We start from the raw sequence: 27,466 nt of genomic DNA on the forward strand, positions 1-27,466 counted from the left end.
ACAAATTTTGGGTGAACACATTCAGTCCATAACATTTGTAACTGATTGGTGCAATTAATGCATCTTTCTCTCTTTTTGGATCTACTGATTGAATTCGGGTATGGATTGTTTTATAGAGTTACGTTCTTGAAAAATTTTGAATTTCATTGAGTTTTTTGAAGTGTTTTAGGTGTACCCTTTCTAAGGAAAATGGGAAAGGGAAGGAAGGAAGGAGAAGGGGCTGGGATTTATTGAAAGGATACTATGATAATCCATACTGTGTGACATTCTATAGAAGATATGCTGGTGTGAAATTTACTGAATGCAAAAGTTCCTTTGGTTATCTTCTCACCACTTAGTTTTTGTGTAATTTCTGATTGTGCATTTTTTGCTCAATGTTCCTTCTATTCCTTCACATCTCTATGAGGTGTTACTTAAATCAGCAAATACTTATTGGACATATATTCTGTGCCAGGTACTATGCTAGTTGCTGGGAATGCAGTGGTGAGCAAACAACCACAGTTGATTATATTTATTATTTTGGCAATAAAGTATTATATTTAAATGATATTTTACTTGCTGCTTTTATTAGCATTCATATGTATCAAATATGTTACCTTCATTTTTAAAATTAGGACAAGGGGAAACTTTAAATGTAGTTTCTTGAGGAAGTAATTTTTTTTTCATTTGATCCTTGAATTAGCTTATGCTGTGAGCCCGAGACTAATTAAGTATAGAAGAGGTCAGTCAATAATAATTTTTGTCATACGTTTTTGTATTTAAATTTTGGGTAGGGAGGGAAAGGCTTTAGTTTCAAGAGATAGTAATAGTAACCCCATAATGTATGAGGTGCAGTAGAACTTTGTTAGATTACATGGGAGTAAAATTGAAATTGCTTTAAATTTCTGCTTTTTTTTTCTGCTCTGTATATGTAAATTCCAGATATTAATTTTGAGATAATTTCAAATTTTATTAAAATAAAGGTATAACCTTAGACTCTCTTTCCTACCCGCCCTCCAAAAAATATTTTAAAATTAAAACTTAGCAAAATTTCTTCATTGGTATGTATTTTCCACATTTTAATGGCTCTAAAATTGAATCTTTCAAACACCAGTAGTGGTGTTGAATTCTTAAAATATTGGGGAATCTTATAATTGATCCTGATTTAGATTTGATGAGTATAGTGCTGTTAGCTCTTGGAAGTTTTAGGAAAAGCACATATTTCGGTGTATTGGATAGATTCTACAGTTTGAAAGAATCGTTCTTGAAAGAAAGGCTTCTTTGTATTCAATATAAGATTGATTTAATTATTGGCATATTTCAAGTCAGAAAAGGTTTTAAGAAACATAAGGTTATATTGCCTTTCAATGGAGGACCATGGGGGAAAAAGAAGGGGAAAAATAGTTGGGGAGAGGGAGGGAGGCAAACCATGAGAGACTCTTCAATGCTGAGAACAAACTGAAGCCTGTTGGGGGTGGGTGAGAGGGGAAGGGAGGTGATGGGCACGGAGGAGGGCACTTGTGGGGATGAGCACTGGGTGTTATATGGAAACCATCTTGGGGCGCCTGGGGTGGCTCAGTCGGTTGAGTGTCCAACTTCAGCTGAGGTCATGATCTCACAGTTTGTGGGTTTGAGCCCCGCGTCGGGCTCTGTGCTGACAGCTAGCTCAGAGCCTGGAGCCTGTTTCAGATTCTGTATCTCCCTCTCTCTCTGACCCTCCCCTGCTCATGCTGTCTCTCTCTCTTTCTCTTTCAGAAATAAATAAAACATTAAAAAAATTTTTTTTAAAAAGAAAAGAAACCCAACTTGACAATAAGCTATTTAAGAAAAAAAATGTTTATATTGCTTTTATAATTAGTTGGTAGTTTTCAAAAGTTATTCATGTTGTTAGGGGATTTGTGAATAAAATCATATCCTTATTTGTGACTGTTAGAGATTTTACTCTTTAAAAATTTATAGTTGAACAGTATAAAACTCTACAGAATTATGTTAATGAGATGAAGTTTTCTAAATGGGCTAATTTTTATTTATTTTTAATATTTATTTTTGAGAGAGAAAGTGAGGGAGACAGCATGAGCAGAGGAGGAGTAGAGAGAGGGAGACACAGAATCTGAAGCAGGCTCCAGGCTCTGAGCTGCGAGCACAGAACTGGATGGGGGGCTCAAACTCAGCAACTGTGAGATCAAGATCTGAGCTGAAGTCGGATGCTTAACTGACTGAGCTACCCAGGTGCCCCTAGTGGGCTAGTTAATTAATTAACTTACTTTGTGTGTGTGTGTGTATTTGTTTCTTTTAATGTTTTATTTATTTCTGAGAGAGAGAGAGGCAGCATGAGCAGGGGAGGGTCAGAGAGAGAGGAGATACAGAATCCAAAACAGGCTCCAGGCTCTGAGCTAGCTGTCAGCACAGAGCCCGACATGGGGCTCGAACCCACGAACAGTGAGATCATGACCTGAGCCAAAGCCAGACGCTTCACCGACTGAGCCACCCAGGGGCCCTGAGAGGCTAGTTTTTAAAATGACTGAGTTTCTTACTGATGTTAGGCATTAAAAAAGGGGCGCCTGGGTGGCTTAGTCGGTTAAGCGTCCGACTTTCGCTTAGGTCATGATGTCGCGGTTCGTGGGTTCGAGCCCCGCGTCGGGCTCTGTTCTGACTGCCAGCTCAGAGCCTGGAGCCTGTTTCAGAGTCTGTGACTCCCTCTCTCTNACTGGATGGGGGGCTCAAACTCAGCAACTGTGAGATCAAGATCTGAGCTGAAGTCGGATGCTTAACTGACTGAGCTACCCAGGTGCCCCTAGTGGGCTAGTTAATTAATTAACTTACTTTGTGTGTGTGTGTGTATTTGTTTCTTTTAATGTTTTATTTATTTCTGAGAGAGAGAGAGGCAGCATGAGCAGGGGAGGGTCAGAGAGAGAGGAGATACAGAATCCAAAACAGGCTCCAGGCTCTGAGCTAGCTGTCAGCACAGAGCCCGACATGGGGCTCGAACCCACGAACAGTGAGATCATGACCTGAGCCAAAGCCAGACGCTTCACCGACTGAGCCACCCAGGGGCCCTGAGAGGCTAGTTTTTAAAATGACTGAGTTTCTTACTGATGTTAGGCATTAAAAAAGGGGCGCCTGGGTGGCTTAGTCGGTTAAGCGTCCGACTTTCGCTTAGGTCATGATGTCGCGGTTCGTGGGTTCGAGCCCCGCGTCGGGCTCTGTTCTGACTGCCAGCTCAGAGCCTGGAGCCTGTTTCAGAGTCTGTGACTCCCTCTCTCTCTGACCCTCCCCTGCTCACGCTGTCTCTCTCTCTCCTAGAAATAAATAAAAATATTTAAAAAAAAAAAGTGGCTGGTTTTTTAAAATGTATTTTTTTATTATAAAAGTAGGATACCCTTGTAAAGCAACTTGAACAGTGCAGTTTTTCACAAAAGAAAGAAATGACAATTCCTTCCATTTCTCTGCCCCAAAATGTGTTAAATTTTTATATTCATTTCAGTAGAATACAAAATGGAAGTGAGAATTAGGTGGTAGCTTAAAAAAAAAAAGTCACCAGGAAAAACTAAAGCATACTTGAGTGTAAACCTTTGTTTTCTAAGGAATTAAATTCATATTTTTCATGAATAATTGGGAAAGAAATGCCAGTAGCCCTTTAAAAATACTGCTAGGATCAACTTCGCTTTCTCGTATTCAGTTTGAATATTTTTATTTCATAGAAAGTTTCACTATCAGCTTAATTTGTTTTCAGTTTATAATTTTGCTGACTTCTAAGCAATTAACCTTTTTACACTTCCATTAAAAAGAAAAACTTCATGGAGACAATTGGCTGAAATGCACAACCTTCTTCATACTTAATAAATCATTAATATATACAATTATAAATTCAGATTTAATTTCTGATCTAGGGAAACCAAGTTTAGGGCTGATGCAGGAACCTCATATATTTTGAACACCTTGGATATTTATGTTGGAAATACAAATTTTATCTTATAAAAAGATAAAATTCAAACTATAACCAAGGGATAAGGTGCTGATAAAATAGCAATAAAGTTATTTTATTGCCAATAATCTGTCATACAGAGGTGGTCAGTATATATAACAACATATAGGATCTTTGACATTGTGGAGTGTTAACATGCAGAGAACAAAACTAAAACCCAAATTGTCTCAATACCGTGGGTAGTCTGCTAGACTGAATGATCAAATGGCTCATTTGGGGATGTCCAGTTAGACTTCAATTAATTTTTTAGTGTCATAGCATTTTAAATATTAAATTATAAGAAGTAAACTTAAGTGTAGTTTGAAAATATAGAAGAGACTTTTCTCAGCTCAGATTTCTGTTTAAAGATAGAGCATTAATGATGTAATCCTCAAAAATATATGGCTTTTTGAAAGCATGAAGTTCATTTAAAACTATTTTGCTTGCAAGCAGAACAAACTGATTTTGGTTCTTTTAAAGCCAAAAGAAAATGAGAAAGGAAGATAAAGATTTTTTTGGAAGGATATTGAGGTAGATAGAATTTAGGAATCATAGAGTTAAACTACCAAGCGAAGGATATGAGGATGTGGTACCTCTGGGGCCTCAGCCATAGAACTTGCTAGATCTCTCCTTTGGGTTCCTGCCAAAGAGATGATTTAGTCCAATAACTTCCAGTGTGTGTTCTCTCCATATTTCACATTTCTGGAGGAAAGTGTCCAACTGCCCTACCCCAGGATTAATCCGTTTCTTCTTTTAGGGGAGGAAGGGTAACATGACAGAGAAACAGTTGGTTCTGGAGGTCCATCTTTGTGTATTACATCCCTTTCTGAGAAAGTAGCTGGGGAACCAACTCATTGCTGTGTGCTGTAATCAGCATATGTGCATGTACAGTATCCGCAGTTCATCATACAGGTAAAGTATTAAAATTGTACCTTAAAACTGTTAGGAGGTTATAACTGACTTTCGTGAAAAAACTCCTTTTTGTAAGAAAAATTCATTGTTCTTACCAGGATCTCTGAATTGTTGAAATGCTTACAATTTGAAGACTTGCTTTTGCTTAAGTTCTTATCAGAGTGTTTTCATTACAAAAGACAGTTCCCTCCCCAAAGAGGAAATCCGTTGCATTATGCTTAGCTTCATAGTGCCTCATAACGGGGAAAAACCCCGAGAGCCCAGGTATATGGTCTGGGGCAGAAGGTAATAGTTGTTTTAAAGGAGTAATAAACAGTGTTTTGAGAGCAGTAGAATAAGAAGTAGATTTCTGAGGATTAGGGGAAAGCTTCCTGATAAAAGAGGCAGTTAAGCTCAATTCAGCTAGAAGGAGCAACAAGGAAAGGAATGGTCAGGATAAAGTGGATGGTTATGAAGGTATATTTGGGATAAATCAGAGTATCTTGCTGATACATAGACTTTTGCAGTTAGGGAGACCTTAGAAATTATTGACAATTTTTTAGCAGAGAAAGAAGAAAGCAGAGCTTTGTCTTGGGGGAATCAGTGTCTAATTTAGGTGAGTTACTGGGTTTTAAGATAGAGGAAATGAGAACTTGAAATAGGGCAGTGTTAGTGGGAATAGACATGGGAGATTCTTAAACATTGGATTATCGTTCTTTAGATGTTATCAGTCACTCTCGTCTTGCCTGAATTTCCATATAGGCTTTTCTAAATGGTTTCTGAAACTGCAGTTTCCCTTGCCCAGTGTAATGCCTAATCTATGCTACGAAGTGGACATGCTACAACCTAAATAACGTGCTGTTTCCCTGCTTAAAATTTTTATGCACCCTTCTCCTTGTTTAACGTAGAATTTAAGGTCTTTATTATGTTTTAAGATGCATATGATTGTGTCTCTGCTTAACTTGCTATTCCCCAATTTGCTCCCTTTGTTTTTTCTGCTTTGCTAAACTATTCAGTTCTCTGGTGGATCATGCTCTGTTATGTCAGTGACTTTACATACTATTCCCTCTCCCTGGAACAGAGTCTCTTTTCCTTTGTGCTCATCTTTTTAAGATATAGACTAAGTCTGGAAAACTTGACTCCATGTGGGTAAGTCTTTAGCCCATTTCCAGTACTTGTGATTGCTTTCATTATTATCGTGTGTAGATTTTGTTAGACTATCTTTTTTGCTTAGATTGTGAATTCTGTGAAGGCATCTAGACTTTTTTTTTTGGTATCTTCCTACTGCAGAATAGCATAGAGATGCATGTTTGCATTGCTTTTCTTTCATTCTTTCTTTTTTTCTTCTTTGCCTGTAACTAGATGTCCCAACTTTCGAGGAGTGTAGATTCTGAAGCCAAAATGCCTGGGTTAAAATCCTGGCTCTGCCACTTACTAGTTGTGCAACCATAGGCAGGTTATTTAACGTCTTTGTTTCTTAGTTACTTGCTGATGATACGATTAATGAAATAATACTACCTAACTCAATAGGGTGATGGTGAGGGTTGAATTAATATGTCCAAAGTGCTTACACCAGTGTCTTGACATTGGTGGTTGTGTGTTTGCTGCTGTTTTAATTACATATTGCAATTCAAATTTGAATCTCTCTACTCCTGTTGCAAAAACAGTTGTACATGTAGTGTTTCCTAATCTGTTTGGAAAGTGGTATTTTCCTGATTTTTTTCCTACTGTAGGTGGGTTGTATTATTCCCACCAAACACACTTCAGGATATTCACCAAATAATTATTGAACAATTAACTATTTGTCAAACATATTCCTGGTAGTTGTGATATATATTTTGGTGAACAAATATGTGGGCACATAGTAAATGTAATAAATTATATGTTATGTGATTGTAAGGGCAATGGAAGAATAAGAAGGGTAAGGGAAATGAGAATGAAGGGTGGAGAGGTGCTTGTAATTTTAAATGCAGTGGTCAAAATAAGCCTCATGTAGAAGAGCATTCCAGGGAGAGGAATCTTCCAATGCAAAAGTCCTTAAATAAGAGTGTATATTCCCTGTTCATAGACTAATAAGGAGGCCACTGGTACTGGCGTAGACTGATCACGGAGAGGAGGTCAGAGAGGTAAAGGGGATTAGAGTTACTTTATGTAAGGCAGTGTGGACCATTGTAAGGACTTTGGCCATTACTCTGACAGAAATTGGGAGACGTGGAGTTTTGAGTAGAGAAGTGACATTATCAGACTTAAGTGTTAAGAAGATTGTTCTACAAATGTCTGTGCTGAAAATGTGTTTTATGTAAAATAAGCTAGAAGCACAAGTTATTGAAGATAATGATAGTGAAGAATGATAGTAGCTTGGGTAGCAGAAGGTGGTGAGCATTAGTCACCTTCTTTATATATTTTGAAGGCACGACTGATAGGATGTCCTATAGATAAGCTGTGGTGTATGAGAGAAAGAATGGAGTCAAGGATAAGTGAAAAGTTTTCCCTAAGCATAGAAGATGGAATTTCATTACACCTGAAATGGAAAAGGCTGTGGCACAGGCAATATTTGGGAAAGATAAACATGTTCACTTTTAGATATGCTGAATATAGTTATGTTGATGTGGAGCAGGTGCTTGGATGGATAACCGTAGGGGTCAGGAGGTATATTTTTGCCATATAGATGGTATTTAAAATCTCCAGACTGGATCACATCACCAAATGTAGACAGAGAAGAGATAGACTGAGCTTTGGATTGCTCCAGAATGAAGCACTTTGGGAAACCTGTAAGGGAAAATGAGCAGCAAAGACCAATGAGTTAAAATAAAACCCATGAAAATAATTAGGGAACAGTGATCAGCTGTGTGAAATACTCCTTTAGGCCAACTAAGGATGAAGTTTAGGAATTGACCTTTGGGGAGCACCTGGGTGGCTCAGTTGGTTAAGCTTCCAACTTCATCTCAGGTCATGATCTTTCGGTTCCTGGGTTCGAGCTCCACATTGGGATTTGTGCTGCCAGCTCGGAGCCTGGAGCCTGCTTCGGATTCTGTGTCTCCCTCTCTCTTCCCCTTCGCTCTCATGCTTTCTCTCTCTGTCTCAAAAATAAATAAACATTAAAAATTAAAAAAAAAAAAGAATTGACCTTTGGGTGTAGCAATATGGAAGTCACTGATGACTTTGTGATGACTTTGTTAAGAGCAGATGAATTTTAGTAGTGGGGCTGGAAGCTTGATTGGAGTGAATTTGAGAGATACAGGGAGAGAACTCTTAAGGAATTTTCCTGCCAAGGAAAGCAAATAAATGATATGGGGGATAGGAGGGTGGAGGGTCATTGGAGGAAAGAGGACATTTTGAGATGGTAGAAATACTGATGTATTTGTATGGTAGTGGAAATTATCAATTAGAGATTAAAAAAAGTAGATCTAAATGTAGTTAATAGGAGAAGGGGGGGAATTACGCACATGATGGTTTTAAGTAGATGCACAAATGGAGAATCTGGTAAATTAATAGATGAAAGAATATATAGTTCATCTGTGATTACAGGTGGGCATTCCAGATGTGTGTATATGATCCTGCTGGTAGGTGGATAAATGAGGTAGAACTCTGGAAATCTCTTTAACTGCTTCAGTTTTATAAGGAAAACAGGAAGTAGAGTCAGAGTGATGGTGAGGAAGAACTCAATGGGGATTTGAGGAGAGAAGATATAAAATAGTTCTGTAAGAGTCTGAGAGTGAATAAAGTAGGGAAATATATCTGTCAGCATTCATAGTGGACTAGAGTCTAATCAGCATGGTGGTGCATTTTTCTGTAAATTTTGTCTTCCTCTTTCTGTGCACTGACGTATGGGCACACATGTGGTGGGGATTACCTTTAACCAGTGTAGTTCAGAGAGTCAGCTGTATGCAAGGGGGTGATTATAATAATTATTATAATTTAAGGTGGATAATGAAGGGAGAGGATATCAAATGGGAGGGACAGTAAAAAGGTTGGAGGATCAATGGATTGGAGAGCATGGTGGAATCAAAGAATCTTTGGAGCAAATGTAATACATGAAATATATTCTAGTTCATCAAGAACTGTAAAAAGTACAGTTAGCTAAGGTTTGACAATGCTAGGTAATGTATAGATGGTTTTTCCTATTCTCTGTTTTTATCTGTTAGCTGCAACACTATTTTCTTTAAGGAAATAGTTTTGTTGGTGGAGGAAAGAATATTGGGTTTGGGTAAAGAATTTTTTCCTCTCTCTGATGAAGGGAATAAAGAAATATTCTTAGGCCAGAGAGATTGCTTGAAATTGTTATAATTTGTTATGTGGTGGTACATAAGATTTAGCCCAACCATTTTGTTAGGGTCTAATAGAGGTCTTGCTCACTGTTCTACTTCTTTCTTAATAATGCCATCTGGAAAACTCTCTGCATGGCTCTGCTATAATTCTCAGATGCTCTCCCTGTCCCTAGTTTCCTGAGGAAAAACAACCATTCAGTGTTTACTAAGTGTGAGTTACTTTACTAATTCAAGCACTCTACTTACAGGAATGTTAATCCTCACAACAGTTTTGTGAAGTAGGTATAGTTTTTTTCCATTTTACAAATGGGGAAACAAAGGAGGAATTATCTGTCTTAGATGAGATGAAGAAGTGGCTGAGCTGACATTTGAACTCAGCCCAGCTTCCAGTTTATTTTCTTGGTTTCATCACATATAAATTGGCATTCTTGAGAAGGGTTATCTATTTCAGTGTCATGTTTCTGTTTTCCACGTGTTCAGATAGTTCTTAGACCAAAGTATAAATTGTTCTTGTAGTAGATGCTGTGCTTTTAATATTTTTTCTTCCTTTGGAGAGTATGTAGCTATAGAAAAATACTTTCTAAGTAATTAGATTTTTATATAATTAGTAATTGTAGAGTAGCACTTAACTCTGGGGCATACTTCAAAACATGAATAAAAATAATCCGTATGTGATATAGCACAAAATAGACGCATATCAGAAAATTAAAAGCCACTATTGCAAATACTGCTTAAGACTCTTTGAGCCTCATCTTCAAACTCAAAATTCTCCAAGATGAGGGGTGCCTGGGTGGCTCAGTCGGTTAAGTGTCTGACTTTGGCTCGGGTCGTGATGTCATGGTTTGTGAGTTTGAGCCCTATGTCATGCCTTGTGCTGACAGTTTAGAGCCTGGAGCCTGCTTCAGATACTGTGTGTGTGTCTCTTTCTCTGCCCTTCCTTTACTCTCAGTTTGTTTGTGTGTGTCTCTCAAAAATAAATGTTTAAAAAGAATTTTTTTAAAGTGTACAGTAATCTATCACATGTGGATGTGTAAACTCATTTTTATATTTCAGTTACAGAAGTTGTAAAGCCTTAATCATTTACAATATAGAATACATTGCAGTCTTTTTAGAGGGAAAAAACCCAAATAATTACTGATTCTTTGCAGCAGATGAGTTTGTCTCTGGGTCAGGGTAGAAAGATTTTTTTGTTGTTGTTATTTTTTTACCTCTACCTTTCTCAATATGCAGAAGACTACACCTGAGAAAAAAACTAAGGTCAGATCTCCACAGCACATTGTCCTGTGCAGTTGGAAGTGATTTATGAGATAGATTTTATTGTTAAAGAACATTGTATTTATTTTTTTAAATGAATCTTTGGCATTTTAGAATTTCTCTCTGCTATTGAAAAATATATATGCATATTATTTTATTCTTCAAATTTTATGAAGCTTTGATCTTGCACTTGTCATTTTCCTAGCCTTACTAAATTTCAGAAACCAATGTAATCCTCAACAGAAGGAATTGTGTATTGCAGTGGTACTCAATGTGTTTGTTGTGGGATCACTTTTCCCCCCACGGTTCATCTGGCATTGTCTAGGGGGACCTTTTTGGTTGTCACCACTCAGGGTTGGGAGTGCTACTGGCATCAAGTTGTAGAGGCCAAGGATGTTGCTTTAAAAACAAGCAAACAAAACGCTACAACATATAGGACATTCTGTCATAACTCTCTAGCCCAAAATGTCAATAATGGTAAGTTTGAGAAATTTGTCCTTGTTAAAGTGTCTTCTGCTTTTAGGTCCTGTACCTTTCCACTTTATTGTCATTGTGTCTTGTACCTAGGCTTTGGAAAATGTAGCAGTGAAAGAAACGACCATTTCCTGTGGATGGGAATTTGGAGTTGCTAACTTAAGAATTGTGGTGAAAGTGATAGCGGTGGTGAAAGTGGGGAGAAGAGCGACTCCCTCTTAGAAGGGGCAGAGTAGATCCATCTCAGCCATTAAGCTAGTGCTATTTAAAATCCTCTGTACCCTCTTAGTTCTGAATTGGCCTTCTTCAGCCTGAGCTGTTCTGTTAGAGGAGATGTAATTTTTGTTTGATTCAGCTGTGTTTATGTGGGAGAAAATGGTTCATGTTTGTGTATTAATAAATTTTAGATTTTATTAATATACAGATTTTCAGTAAGGGGTGAAAGGTTATATAAGAGTTAAGCATAAGACAAGTTAACCTGAATACACTATTTCTTCAACTTTTTGCTTTAATTGGTAGGGAGAGATGAGTGAGTGAAGGAAAGTAACTTGACTCCTCAGACAGGTTAGAATCCTTATCATGAATATATAAGTTGCCAAAGAAGAAACCCAAGTTCATGCTGAGGTGTTATCTGAATGTTTGTGTCACCTTTTGAAGATTTTCTTTTCCATCAGATTGGATCCTTGGTGTGTACAATTATCATAAGATATTTAATATTCTTTTTTCTTAATGTTTATTCATTTTGAGAGGAAGAGAGAGCACATACACGTGGGGGAAGGGCAGAGAGAGAGAATCCCAAGCAGACTCAGCATGGGGTTTGATCTCACCATGGTGAGATCATGATCAGAGCTGAAATTGAGAGTTGGACGCTTAACCAACTGAGCTGAGTTACCCAGGCACCCTGAGATACCTAGTACTCTTAATTTGAAAAATTCACTTTTCAGTGTTTGTATTAGAACTTTATTGCTTTGGAACCGGTACATACCTTCAGATAAGCATTTCTGCACAAGAAAATGTGTAACATTTGAAGGGCAATTTCAAAATAGGAACAATTAGAGAAATATTTTAGTGTCACTTCAACATTTATATAAAAACAACTTTTATTTTTTTAAGCAGTCAGTACAAATTGGGAATCTGAAAGTTATGTTCCTACTTATGTCACATAGTAGTTTCCTTTTTCTGTGATTCCATAAGAGTAAGAAAAAGACAATTTTAAAAGGGTAGGTAAAGGAGTTCTTGATTGGGAACAACTTTTGTCTTCTAGGTAACATTTGGCAGTATTTGTAGATGTTTATGGTTGTCACACTTCTGAGAGAGAGGGGATTGGGTACCACTGATTTCCAGCAGGTAGAGGCCACGGATGCCTCTCAACATTCTGTAGTACACAGGACATTCCCCTATGACAAGCAGTGATGAGGCTTACGGTGCCAGTGGGGTGAAAGTTGAGGAACGCCAGGATGAGAGGATTGTTCAGACACAAGAGAAATGTTCTTGCAGCCAATGAACATAGGTTGAAATACTCAGTTTTACTATCAGTGAATGAAATGAAAGTTAAAGTGGTTTTCTATTAAGTTAACAGGAGTTTTGAAAGATTTTAATATTTGAGTGAAATAGGCGTTAATATACTGATGGCCCTAGACAGTGGTATAGTATTTGAGAGGCTTTTGAAAGTACATATCAAAAGTTGATATTTATATTTTAAAATTTTGCCTCTGTAATTCCACTTACGGGAATGTATCCTAAAGTAGTAAAACCGATCCCTCCAATGTTTATTATTAGGATATGATCCCCAGTTACTTTGCATTGGAATGAGGTGGAAACAAACCTAACTCTTCTTAAAATGGTGGCTATTAAGTAATAGTACAACTATATGTGATACAGATTAAAAATTCTACTTTCAAAGACTGTCGATCATGTGACAATACCTATAGTGAATAAGGAGGGAAAGAAGAATATCAAACTAAGGATGCCAAATTTTAATAAATGAGTAGAATAGAATAAAGTTAATGAAAAATACACTAAAATGTACTTTAATAATGATTAACAAGCGGTTTATGGGCAGTTTTCATTTTATTACTATCTGTATTTTCTAATTTTTTTTACTGTACTATTAATATAATCAGAAATAATTTGTTTTTACACTCTAGTAAAATTTTACAGTAGTCCTATCATTTCTTAGGGTATTTCCTGGTTAATCCGTCCTTTCCCATATACCAAGTTTCCTTTTGTGTTGGGTCTATTTCTGGGCTCTCTTTTTTATTTTATTTGCTCAATTAATTGGTGAAATATAATACATGGTATAGTCATGTGAAAAGGGAATGTTTTCTTGATTGGAGCCCCACTTAGAGAAGTTTTCTGAATGAGTAATTTGTATTTTAAAGTTATTAAAAAATGTCATGATTTTGTGTAAGCAATTCACAATGTATTCTTATTTTTGCCATGTATTTTTGCTCATGTAATTCAGTATTCAGACTAAATTTACTTGGTTTTGTTCTCTCCTGTCATGTAAAAATTCTGACACTTTGTCACCAGACTTAAATTGCTGCCTTGTGAAGATTGTTTTAGTAAGTCTCATCTTGTATGAATGCTCAACCTCCTTAAATTTTTTGTTCTTATTTATTCATTCTTCCCATATTCCCTTATGATATTTTCAAGTGGTGTAGTATTTGGTATCCCTTGGAGGTAATAGGGCTCTCCTGTGCTTTTTCTTGTGTTATCTTCCCACACTTGTGTGGCAACCCCAGTGAGGCTGAGTAGGAGTGATCTTAATGGAATTTGGAACTATAGGAGGCAGCAAGTTAAAAGATGGTGGTCACTGGCCACAAAAATGTTTTAGAACCACCTGAGAAAATAAGAGATGGCTTTTCTGCCCTTGAGCCTCTAAAAATACCTTTAACTCGAGAATTGTGAGGGAAACATGTTTGTTTTGGAATAGATTTGGAAGTTCCTATGGAGAAAAAAAGTCAGTGTAATGTTTTATTGAAGGATATCTTTATTAGTGATGTGAGTTGTGCCTTCCTAGAGGAGAAACTGCATATAGAGAAAGATGGAAAGAGAAGAAAAGAAAATGAAGAGAGGTGAGGTTACTTAAAAAAAGAGTAATAAATTTCAATAAATTCTTGAGTTAATCTTAGCAAAGTAGGTTAAATTATATTTTATTCTTTGAAAATTTTGTACGTGGAGGAATTGATTCTGAAGTTGAAAATGTGTTTCGTGAGCATCTGTTTACAATAATTTTATTTTCATTTGAAAAATAAGGTTTTGTTGTTCATTCCTAGTTACTCAACCAATTAAATACATTCTGAAGAAAAAGAATTTTTGTTTGTTGCCAGAGTCTCAGTTGATTTGATTATGGCCTGTTTTTGTGCTCAAGTTATATAATATTTAGGGAAGCATTTTTTGTTTTTGTTTTTAGTCATGTAATTATAACAAAAAGTTTCATCCTTCAAATTCTATAGAAGTGGTTTTTCATCTATATATGGTGTAATAACTTCAGAATTGCATCTCTTGAATCTAATTCTTAAATACAGTATGTACAAAATTTATTTTAGCTTATGGGACTTAATTCTTGTCTGATAAGTTTATATAGTCTTTAAAGCTCCCTGTAGTTTGCTTATGTGGGATCTATCTTATCATTCCTGTATATGTGTGGCTGTTTTTTTGGGTTTTGTGTCTTATTCCTGTATATGTGTGGCTGTTTTTTTGGGTTTTGTGTTTGTGGGTTTGTTTGTTTGTTTTTTTTAAATCACGGGTGGATTGACAAGTGGTTAATGGAAAGACAGGGAAAAAAACTCCTATGTGTATAAAAATCCTAATTCATAAAACAGTTTATTGGTGGCTTAATTAAAACTACAAAACGAATTTTTAATTTAAGAAATAAAAAGCATATGATTTCTCTTTGAATAATCTTCCTTCATGTGTTTTAGCTGAATGCCTATGGGGAGTCACATGAAATTGAGATAAATTGTAGTAACCATTGGCAATTGTATGTTAATCAGAAATTAATATAAGGCATGTCAGACATTATAATATGCTTCCTCTGTTTGTTAAACCTTAAATTCCTCTTCCCAAAATAGACCGGAGAATGGAAGGAAGAGGTGATTATGCAAATAGCTTTTTATAATCATCCTCACCAAAAATTTTTTTTAAATCAAAACATTTATACACCATGTAATTTACTCATTTAATAGAATGGAATTGTCAGGTCACATGTTAACTCTGTTTAACTTTTTGAGGTACTGCCAAACTATTTTCCCACAGTGGCTATACCATTTTGCATTCCCTCCAACAATGTATAGATTTCCAGTTTCCTTACATCCTCCCCAGCACTTGTTATTGTTGATCTTTTTTTTTTTTTTTTTTTTTTTTTAGTGTTTATTTTTGAGAGAGACAGAGCGTGAGTAAGGGAGGAACAGAGAGAAAACAGAATATGAAGCAGGCTCCAGGCTCTGAGCTGTCAGCACAGAGCCAGACATTGGGGCTCGAACACAAACCATGAGATCATCATGACCTGAGCCGAAGTCGGACTTTTAACCAACTGAGCCACCCAGGGGCCCCTGTTGTCCATCTTTTTTGATTAGAGACCCCTTAGTGGGTGTGAAATAGTATTTTGTGTTTCCCTAGTGGATAATAATGTTAAGCATCTTTTAACGTGTTTATTGGCCATTTATCTTCTTGGGAGAAATGCCCATTTGGGTCTTCTGTCCATTTTCTAACACTTTTCTTTTGGTATAAAGCATACATAAAAATTTTGACATTTTAAGTGTATAATTTGGTGACTTTAAATACATTCAGAGCTTGTGCCACCGTCTTCATTATCCATGTCTAAGCCTTTTTTATCTTGCCAAACTGAAACTCTTCCTAAGTTACAATGACACCTCACCCTTGCTTTCCCCCAGCCCTGGCTAATGCCTTTCTGCTCCTTGCCTCTTTGAATGCATTTTAGATACCTCATATAAGTGAAACCATTAAATTTGGGAGGTTTTTTTTTTTTTTTGTCTCTGGCTTATTTAGCATATTATGTTCAAGATTAATTAAAGTTGTAGCATATGCTAGAATTTACATTTTAAGCCCTAATAGTATGCCACTGTATGTATATATACCACATTTTGTTTATCCATTCTTCTGTTGATTGATGGTAGATTCCACCTTTTGGCTGTTGTAATACTGCTTTGTGAATTGGCGTACAGATACCTGAATGAGCCCCTCCTTTCACATCTTTTGGGTATCTACCCACAAGTGGAGTAACTGATCATCTGGCAATTCTTTTATTTTCTTACATGTTTTTGAGAAACCACCGCACTTTGCCACAGTGGCTGCACCATTGTGAATACCCACCAGCCAGTGCACAAGGTTTCCAGTTTCTCTACATCTTTGGCAGAGATACTTGTTATTTCCTGGTTTTTTTCCTTTGGATTGCAGTCACCTTAATGGTTGTGAAGTTCTGTCTCATTGTGGTTTTGATGTACATTATCCTAATGATAAGTGATGAGCATCTTTCCATGTGCTTACGGGTCATTAGTATATCTTTGGTGTAATACCTACTCAAATACTTCACCCATGTTTTCACTGGGTTGTGGCTCTTCCCCTGCTGAGTGGTAAGAGTTCTTTTTATCTCCTGGATAGTAATACCTCATCAGGGAGATGATTCGCAAGTATTTTCTTCCATTTTGTGGGTTGCATTTTCACTTTCGTTAATAGTGTCCTTTGAGACACAAAAAAGGTTTTGATTTTGATGTAGTACAATTTTTTTTGGCCTGTGGCTTTTTTTTGGTGTCACTTAATATTGTTTATATCAACAGTGACTGATTTTGAAATGTCTTGGGAATGTATCCAAAACCTTCTAAGCTCACACTGAAAAGCATTTTCTAGAATTTTCATTAAAAAATGTTTTTTCAAAAGTTTATTTTTGAGAGAGAGAAAAGCATGAGCAGGGGAGGGGCAGAGAGAGAGACACAATCTGAAGCAGGCTCCAGGCTCTGAGCTGTCAGCACAGAGCCCTGTGATCACGAGACATGAGATCATGATCTGAGCTGAAGTCACACACTCAACCTACTCACCCAGGTGTGCCAAGAATTTTCATTTTTTGTTTTGATGTTCAAAATTTATTGTTGGCCACAAATATTTTATTTCTTTCTCTTGAAGTCATTCATTTTTGAGAAAATGTCTGCCACATTCTTTTATTCTTTTGAAAAAGGCCTTATTTGTTTGACAGTCCTTTCAAGCAAAAATGGCCTTCTATGAAAGCAGCTAGTTTGGCTGACAACAATATTCAGCTGTTGTTCCTTGGCCTGTCCATAGTATTTTCAAATGCGGCAGAAGGTTTTTTATGTATACTTTTTATTTTGTTCACTCAGAATATTAGAACGATGTGTATTCAAAGGTTGAGATTAATAAAATGAGTAATTTTTTTTGTTTTATTAAACTTCAAGTGAAAGGGTTTTTGTTTTACTGTGAATTTGTGGTGGTGGTGGTGAAGATGAGGACTGCTACTAGTAGATACGAGTTTTGTACTGTTGCCTTGATTTGTGCTAAAGTAAAGTATTTTCATTTTCCCCGCTGCTATTTTTGCACCACCAGGACAATTGTTAACACAATAAAAAAAAAAGAAAAAGAAAAAAAAGTTAATTCTTTGCCTCTTCTACTACACTTTGAGAACAGCTCTCCTAGTTTTTAAGATTGTGGATGGGAGGGAGTAGTGATGGCAGATTAACATCCCCCTTATTTTGCTCAAGATTTATCTGCTGCCACAAACGATTTTACTTTCTGTTTGGGGAAATTGTTGACATTCCTGATTCTTGGATCTTCTGGAATTTAGACTATTCGGGCAGGTATCCTCAAATTATTTCTAATATTAGTGGTAAAATGTGTGAGGGTAGGACTAAGAAGATATTTATATTAACTTAGTAAATGAATAGATATTAAAAGCACATAAAGAAATTATGTATTTTTACTTTGTAGGTGCATGTTGGATAGAACCTGTGATACATACCTTGTAAAAGACATAAGATTCTGAAAATACTACTTGAAAGTAAAAGAAAAAGGAGAAATGGAAGTTTATTTTGCTTTTTAACAGATATAAGACAAGAAAACTTTACTAGTCTATGTAAGCATGACAGCTTGGATATTAAGAGCTTAGGGGTATAGAGTAATTTTGACTTATTTAAAACTACAATTGTGAACGTGCTCTAATTTCTAATAACCTGTTTAAGATGGGGTAGAGGTTTGTTATTAGCAATAGAGTCAAAACAAATCAGTGTTTTAAAATGCTAATAATGAGACATAGCACACAGTAGGCTTTCAGCCAGAAGTAGTTCGTTTTAAAGCTTTTTATTAGAGATTTGAGTTACATTTGGGTCAGGGGTGGGGAGAATTGGATGTAACTATTTTGGAGCTTCTGAGTCAGTTTCATCAGAGGCAGATGTGGTACATGCTACTGAACAAAGATATTCTCACTGCTTCTTATTCAAATCTTAATATTGTTACCATTAGTGTCATGATAAATTCTGTTTGTGCTGTATGTTCAAGAATTGTAAAGCTACATGATACTGTTTTTTTTTCTTTTTTTTAAATTTTTTGCTTCTAGGATTCAGTGGTCCCAATTTAAAGGCTATTTTATTTTCAAACTGGAGAAAGTTATGGATGATTTTCGAACTTCAGCTCCTGAACCAAGAGGTCCTCCCAACCCTAATGTTGAATATATTCCCTTTGATGAAATGAAGGAAAGAATACTGAAAATTGTCACTGGATTTAATGGGTATGCACTTAATGCTATTTTAAAGGTTTATTTTTTAGTGGAACATTATGGATTTTTATTTAAGCTTTTTTCATTGATTATCTGTTAAATAAGTTCTGTGTCTCTGGTGACATTTAGTAATTACTGATTTTTAGCTTACAAGTATTTATAATAATTACAGCATTTTAATCTATTTAATTTATTTAACTTGAACCACCTCTATGGGTATCAGTGACATTTGAACTTTAAATGGGTATGACAGTGGAAACATTCAGGAAATATGTTTGTTTTTTCTTTCCATTTTATGTGGTTATAATCATTATACTTTATCTAGAACCTTTATATCCTTGAGATACATGACACCTTTTTAAAAATGAAAAATAACAATTTATGTATATATTCCACTTAGAACTTTTTATTTAAAAAAAATTTTTTTTGGAGTTGCCGTTTTACTCAAAGGTAACAAGTAACCATTCTTAGCTCTTTGTAAAACATTGCATTGAAAAGATAACTGCACTAAAATAAAACTATTTTAAGAAATGTTGCTGCATGTCATATTCTGTGTCATGTTAAGTATTTTTCTTTTTAGGACTTTGTATTAGGCTTCCTTTATTGAAGGAAGAAGTATTTGTGAAGTTGAATTATTAAGTATTTAGACTGATATTAGCAATTTGGAGTGTTGGTTGGCAATACCAAATTTAATGAACTGTGGATATGTTAACTGAATTCATATTTGGGGTAGGAAGTTTCATTTATAAGTGTTTTTAGGTAGCATAAACAGTCTGATTTTTCCCTTCAAATATTTAAACACATGGATTTGCAACAAGAGTGTAATCCAGTTAATTCTTTATATGTCATGTTTTGTGCCTATGTGATTTTGCTTAAAGTAACAAATCCTTCCTCTTTGGTTTTACGTATGTGACTAAAATACTTTCTTGGGAGCAGAATTTACAGCTGTGTCTTTGAACTACCTTTATTATAGGTTTAGGGTGGGAGGGAGACTTATTTTGACTTTGTACCCTGTTGTACTTTTGTACTATACTGAAAGTTACTGAACTGTATACATTAATTTCTTTATTAATAATAGTATATTTTAAATGCAACTACCCAAAGAAGGTCACATGCTGTATATTAGTCATATGTTGCATAAGATTTATTCTTGAACTGAGTTACTCATGGTAAGAATACTTCTTGGGGATATTTATGAATAGTGCATAGGTAGTATTTCGGTGTTGTTATAACCCATCTTTTGTTTCAGTAACGTATGGCTACCAATTAAAAATAAGAGTTAAGGTAAAACAGGTCATATATGTACTACTGCTTTGTGATGTGAAGCTATTTTACTTGTGATTCTCAGTAATACCATTTTCAGTTCTTTCAAATTAAGGTGGACAAGACAGATAGGTTATTAAATAAATCTAAATATTTATAATGTCTTAGTCTATAAAATAGGTAATTGACTTACTTCTGAAAGTGATTTGAGCAGTCATTTAAATACCAAATCATACTTAAGACGTAATTGCGCTTAAAACATTTTTCGTCCTTGAACCATAAGTATTTTGAACTTACATTGTTTTTAATTTTTTTCAGAATAGTAGTTATGAATCTTTTTCCCTAATCAAGCAGGATCCAAGTCTTACTAATCAATGATAAATAATTTTCAGTTTTAATTTACATTTTTGTCTATATTATCATATATTGGTATATTGAAATATATTTACGATTTTTCTCAATTTTATTTTCATGTTTTGAATCTATATAAATGCTGTTTAAAAAATTTGCTAAGAGTGATGGATAAAATTGTACTTTCGTCTTTTTCAACCAGATTGAAGATTTGTCCTTTCTTGTATACCTTTTCTGCTGTTATCTTTTAAGTTACAGAAATGATACTTGTTCATGGTTTTAAACAGATCCTCAGATGTCAAAGGAGTAGTACATAAAAGAATGTAGGATGATGGCATAGCGAATTGTATTGCCTTTTCAAAGAGCTTTGAAATTACTATCTTAATGCATAGTTGTCTGTGTATTTGAAATAACTACATTATTTTTTATTATACGAACAAGTTATAATTCATTTGCCTTGTTTCCAGTGGCGGTGGGGGTTTTTAACTACTACCAGTAATGCTTGTAGTGAGCATCCTTGTACATACCTTCTTGTGTTGATGAATGTCATACATTGAATATTTATTTCTGTAGACTGTTGCTTTTCTTTTAATTTGTAGAAATGGAATTGAGAGGTCAGAGTACGCATACCTGAATTTTCAATGATCCTGCCAATTTGACCTCACAACATGTGTTAATTTATCATTGCCTGTGTAAGAAAGGGCAGATACTATGATTCTTCAGTAGTTAATTATGTGTATATGGATAGATTTATGTTTTTGACTGCAAGTGAAATTGAACATCTTATTAAGGTGCTTATTGGTTCTTATAAATTGTGACTTCATACCCTTGTTTTTCTTGTTTTGGGGCAGTTTTCTTACTGGTAAGTTTATTGTTTTGTTTTTGCTTTTAGTTAGTTAAAGGTCTGTAGTGTGCTTCATAGTATTTAGCTATAAAATAGATTATCCATTTTCTAAGATTGTTTCAATATATTATCAGCACTTAAATTTTCCCTCTTTGAAGTGGTAATTGTCGATTCACTTGTTGGCTTGATTTCTTGAACTATAAGATTCTGGAAAACAGGGTTAACTGTCTTTTCCAAACAAGGCCTAGAACAGTGAGTGTCTGAACATAGTAGTTTTCAAACAAGTACTGAATAAATGGATGAAAAGGATAAAAAGCATGTTTCTATAGTAATGTTTTGTTTCTCGTAGTTCATTCCTATAGTAGTACACAAAGAGGGATTTCAAAGGGTAGAAAGAATGTAATTTTCATTTTTGTTAGTTTTAAAAAAGATATATGTTCTCTAAATTACTGAAGTGGAAGAATAATGAATATAAATTAACGATGTGTCTTTGCTTCTCCTTTGTCAATGGTTTTAGATTTAAGGCCTTTCTAAAGCAGTAAGTTTCAGTAATTGTGGATAGTGGACTAAAATAGTATGATTATATATTTATGAGCAGATCTGGAAAAAGTACATAACCATTTGATACCTAAAAAAATCTTTTAATATATCATCTGTAAGGCAGGTACAGTAGGTTACAACTGAGGAGTGCTTTTCAACTTTAGACATGATAGTCTTTCTAATTATTGAATTTGTTCTTTATCTAAAGTTACTTTAACATAAATGACTGACCAGATTTTTCTTAGTACTAAAACCTCACATTATTGTTTCACATGTGGGTTGCATACATACAGAGATCTCTGCACCTGAATGTGCACCTCTTCATACTTTTTTTAAAGGTCGTATATGAGATTTTTATATTCTTCTATCTGCATCATATATTTAAAACATACTCTTTTTTTTTCTTTTTTTCTTTTCCTTCTGAGAGACACACAGCAAGAGCAGGGGAGGGTCAGAGAGAGGGAGATACAGAATCTGAAACAGGCTCCAGGCTCTGAGCTGGCTGTCAGCACAGAGCCTGACACAGGGCTCTAACCCACAAACCGTGAGATCATGCCTGAGCTGAAGTTGGATGCTTAATGACTGAGCCACCCAGGGGCCCCCAAAACATACTCCTTTTTTGATTCTGTATTGTTGCTTTACTGAGATGACTCAGGGATGAGAAGATGGGTTCTAGTCTTTTGTTACTTTGTTCCCTTACTTTGACCTATTGCTTGCTGAATTTTCTTCTCTAGTCGGATAGGAAAAAGTTTTTGCATTTATTGTGTTGAGTGTATTAAATCTTTTAGCTGTGTTTATTTTCTTCAATCTCTTTTACTTAGCATAACTAATTGAGAATTGAAATCATTGAGTAACCTCCCCTCCTTGTTCTGCCATCACCTTGTCTTGTCCTTTGGTGATATCATTTGATTTGATGCTTTAATAACATGTTTCAAATTGGAAGGTAAGATATAGCAGAACTTAATTTTTTCTTGATATTTTATATTTGATGAAAGTATAGTGACAAATCAGATCATTGTAGGCACTATAAAAAATGATTTAAGTTGATTAAAACTGTTGACAGTTGCTACAGATTTATTTGGGGATGGGGAATGGTGCAGATACTAGTTTAGGATTACTTACCATTATTTAAAAAGGCTAATTCTTCATTTTCTTAATTGTTTGTACTTGTCATTTTACAATGATGTTTTCAGTAAGTCTCAGAATTTCTAACATTGGATTTGAGGTAGAAAATATATACATAAGAATGTTTATGTGTATATTTTATACAAATATTAAAGCCTGAGTACAGATAGAGGCATATTGCTTTATGTAAAAAGATAATGTCACATGAGTCCAGTGGTATTTCTGACTTTTGTAGGACCTAGTTCAGCCTTTGATAACTAAGATCTATTTAAGTTAGCTTTTACCTAAATAGTTCAGGTCAGATTTAAGTAATTCTGTTAACTAAATGTAGCCGTTAATAGATAATAAAAGACAGTAAAAACCACATCTTTACACATAGAAGAAAAGCGAGCTGGCTGTTTTAGCATTTTTCGTAATAGGATGTCTGATTTTATGGTTATCTCATAGTTTTTTACTTGAATGGCCTCTGTTATATTCCCTTATCTTTTTCATGAGGAAAGCTGATTGTATTACAAAGGAGTAAGATAATCAGTTATCTGATTTTTATCTTAGATTCTGAATGAAATGTGCATTTTCTTTTTATGAATGCCTTCTTTCCAACTGAATGCCTTGGTATGCATTCAGAATATTTGTACATCTTAATGGTAAAACATTTAAACAGACTAAGATAAAGTTTAATCAAATTTATAGTCTCAGGTTAAAATATAAGCTAGGAAATTCTTCCTTTAGGCATTGGCCTTATTGTTTAAAATTGCTTTCTTTTAAAAATAACATTGGATCAGGTGCTTGGGTGGCTCAGTCGGTTAAGCGTCTGACTTCCAGCTCAGGTCATGATCTCACGGTTCATAGGTGTGGGTTCGAGCCCTGCTTCGGCTCTGTGTTGACAGCTAGCTCAGAGCCTGGAGCCTGCTTCAGGTTGTGTGTATCCCTCTCTCTCTGACCCTCCTCTGCTCATGGTGTGTGTGTGTGTCTCTCTCTCAGAAATAAATAAAAACAAAAAAATGTTTTTAAATAAATAAAAATAACATTGGATTGCTAATTTATGCTTAGATGTCTTTCTCTCATATTCATCCCATTTCCTGATACTTGAATTCTCATAGCTTTCAGGTCTATGGGACTTGATACTTTTTTTAATTCAGTGAATGGGAAGAGATTGCAGTCAAATTGAGATATACTTTGTAGCTAATATAAAATGTGTGATCCTATTTGTAATCAGGGTTAGTTGCTCTCCTTGGAATTAAAAGGAATATTTTTAAAGACAGGTAAACTTTTGATTTTGTTCCTCTGTAGTTGGTCTTTGGAGTGTTTCTGCTTTCTAGTCTCCGTTCTTTAGTGGAAGGGATCAGGATGATGATGGAAACTAAGATTTAATGAACACCTTATAAAATAATTCAGGCACTGTTGAGTGGTTTTATATACATTATGTTATGTTATATTTCGTGTACGTGTATACACTTAGACACGGTCTCCCAGTGGGATAGCAAATAAACTTTTTTAATACTACCTTATAATTTTGTACATCAAAAGTGTTTTGTACAACACTGGTTGACAGTGTTCTCTAGTGTTTCTGAGTATTACCATTTTGAAAGAACCTGTCACTTTTGAATCCTTAGTGTGGTTTTGTGTTTAAATTTTTTATTTCTGAGAGAGAAAGGGAGACAGTGTGAGCAGGAGAGGGTCAGAGAGAGAGGGAGAGACAGAATCTGAAGTAGGCTCCAGGCTCTGAGCTAGCTGTCAGCACAGAGCCTGACACGGGGCTCGAACCCACGAATTATGAGATCATGACCTGAGCCAAAGTTGGATGCTTAACCGACTGAGCCACCCAGGCACCCCTGTTTGTTTGTTTTTAAAGTTTAATTGGATTTTATGGACATCTTTTTTTAAAGTGGAAAATGCTAGCTAATCATGTTCTTTTTAAAAGTCCCGCCCTATTCCTTATGTGTTGTTAGTTTTGATCTTTGGTGGGCAAATAAGGTAATACATTGCAGAGTAAACTGAATACATTTTTATTTCAAATAACCCCAAAGATTTTTTTTCTTGTAAAAACATTTTTTTAATGTTCGTTTATTTTTGAGAGAGACAGAGTGTGACAGAGTGGGGGCGGGGCAGAGAAAAAGGGAGGCAGAATTTGAGGCAGGCTCCAGGCTCTGAGCTGTCAGCACAGAGCCGCACTTGGGGCTTAAATTCACAAACAGTGAGATCATCACCTGAGCTGAAGTTGGATGCTCAAACAATGGAGCCACCCAGGTGCTCCCCCTCCAAAGATTTTTCTACATTGTTTTTTTTAATTTTACAGTATCTTGTTCCATTGAATATCCTTACCCCATTTCCCCAAATTTAGGGTTTCTTGTTCAGGTTTTTCATTGTGCTCAGTTTTGCTTTTTTCTTCTTAGCACCTGGGTCTTAATTTAGTTAGTGATTTTTATTGGAAACACTTTACTTTCAGGAATTAAAACAAATGGTTTTGTATGCTGTGTCTAAGAAGAGTAACAGAAGAAGGGTGCTGGGGTGGCTCAGTCACGAGTCTGGCTCTTGATTTCAACTATGGTCTTGATGTCACAGTAATGAGTTCAAGTCCCACATTGGGCTGTGTTGGGCATGAAGCCTACTTTTCTTTTTTTTTCTTAAATAGTTTATTGTCAAGTTGGTTTTGAAGCCTACTTTAGAGAAAAAATTAACAGAAGGGAAACTTTTCATAACAGTTTTTGTACCAAACATTCATTTTGGATTTGTCTGATTTGTTTTTTCCTCCTTTTAAAGACCTCACTCAGATGAGGTGTTCCCAGGTTCACACTTGCTTCCTTGGCATACAGTTTATCCTGATAGCATTGTGTACAAAGTTTTATTAGTATTGATTGTAATTATTTATATACTCTGCTATTGAGTAAATATTTCTAGCTTATAGTGGGCTTTCATATTTACTTAAAAAGTTAAAAAGTACTACTGTGTTTAAAGAGAACTTCAGCGCAGTTATCAAGATTATATTAATGTTTCTAATGCATACTTTCATATGCAGGTAATATTTATATTTTAGCCTGTTGTTCAGGTAAGGAGTTGGGGGTGTTACATGGTATTTTAGTGCCATCTGTTGGACACTTGGTAAAATAACTCTAAAAGCTCCTGAAAGTGTCTAAAAAGTAAACTCATTTTATCACAGGCTATTTTGCTAATATTGCTATGCAGACATAATACATTCCCACCCACCCCCCAAAGCAGTATTATTCACCAACTTATGCAGTGTTAATAATTGCCTACACTTTTACCTACCTTCCTAAAGAAAATAGGCAAAACATTTATGGTAAACATTGTTGCTTAAGGGTGTTTATGTTTTAAAGCTATTTATTTTCAGGGTGCCTGGGTGGCTCCGTCAGTTAGGCGTCCGACTTTGGCTAAGGTCATCACAGTTCGTGGGTTCGAGCCCCATGTCAGGCTCTGTGCTGGCAGCTCAGAGCCTGGAGCCTGTTTAAGATTCTGTGTCTGCCTCTCCCCTGCTCACACTCTGTCTCTGTCTCATTCTCAAAAATAAAGATTAAAAAAAAAAAAAGATTCATCCCTTGATGGGAAGATAATATATTATAAATAAGTAAATAAATAAAGCTTTTTTCTTCTTCCATTTTTTAATAAAGGTTTATATATTTATTTATGAGAGAGATAGTGTGAGCGGGAGAAGGAGAGAATCCCAAGCAGACTCAATCTCATGAACCTGAGATTATGACCTGAGCCAAAATCAGGAGTCAGATGCTTAACATACTGAGCCACCCAGGTGCCCCCGAAAGCTGTTTTTAATTTAAGAGAATATACTGGTTTTGGTTTTTGAATGAAATTTGGTCAGAGCAAAAGGCATAGCTAGATATACCATCTATTTAATATCTGTCAGTTAAGTATAGTTTGATTATCCTATACGTTGGATGCTATTTTGCCTCTTTTTAATAACATATACACTCACTTACAGTGTCACTATTATTTAGGGAATAGCATAGGTGGAGTGTATTGAAGGTTTAGAAAGTAATGAACTTGAAAAGGGGCTGAGATACAGGGATATGATTAATACTCAGAAATCCATAATGGGTACTGCATTTCAGATATATTGTAGATGTATATACAGATACATTCAGATGTATGTGTACAAATAACTTACATATTGAACCTCATATATAGGAGGAGATTCTTAAGTAAATTTATGTTGTTTATATATGTAGCTTTGGAGATGTTTCTTTGAATTTTTCAATGTAGTTAACTGTCTTACGTATTAGCTATATATAGGTTTTCAGTTATGTGTTGTCTTTATACAAATGAATAAAACAGATGTGTCAGCTTATTACTCTCTTGTTATTAGTAATGTTGTTGATGCACCTTGTTTCCTTTTTCCACTTTAAAGATTCTTAATTTGGACTGTATACTCCACTCTGGCTGTATTTTCTTTCAAGAGGAAGAAACAGTCTCAGAAATCCAAAGGAATTTCCTTTAGCATTCATAATGACCTCAGAGAAGTTCTGTAATTTCTAGCTGCTTCTGAGCATTTGTGATATCAGACACACACGTCATCTTTTAGTTAGTGCTCAGTCTTTCATTGGCAGAATGATAGTTTTTTCTGATTTTTTAGGTTTTGATGCTACTTCAGAGAAGATTGATTCTTGGCCTCTCCTAAGTAAAATGTTTTCATATGAATAAATGTATACTTTATACCTTTTCAAAATGTTATAAATCTTATATTGACTTTTCATAAGAACAAAAGAGTAGCATTGATGCTAAAAATATGAGAACCGAAT

The 27,466-nt window shown here is 35.3% G+C and overlaps 1 protein-coding gene across 1 annotated transcript in view; it reads left to right on the top strand.

The window, feature by feature from the left end:
• PPP4R2 (protein phosphatase 4 regulatory subunit 2) overlaps positions 1-27,466 on the top strand; it is a 53,507-nt gene that overhangs the window by 18,714 nt on the left and 7,327 nt on the right. The window contains exon 3 of the mRNA XM_077770642.1: positions 18,416-18,586. Within this exon, the coding sequence (XP_077626768.1) occupies positions 18,416-18,586 (171 nt within the window). The remainder of the gene's footprint in view (positions 1-18,415; positions 18,587-27,466) is intronic.

This window comes from Crocuta crocuta, unplaced genomic scaffold (assembly GCF_008692635.1).
Source record: "Crocuta crocuta isolate KB4526 unplaced genomic scaffold, BGI_CrCroc_1.0 scaffold126, whole genome shotgun sequence".
NCBI lineage: Eukaryota > Metazoa > Chordata > Mammalia > Carnivora > Hyaenidae > Crocuta > Crocuta crocuta.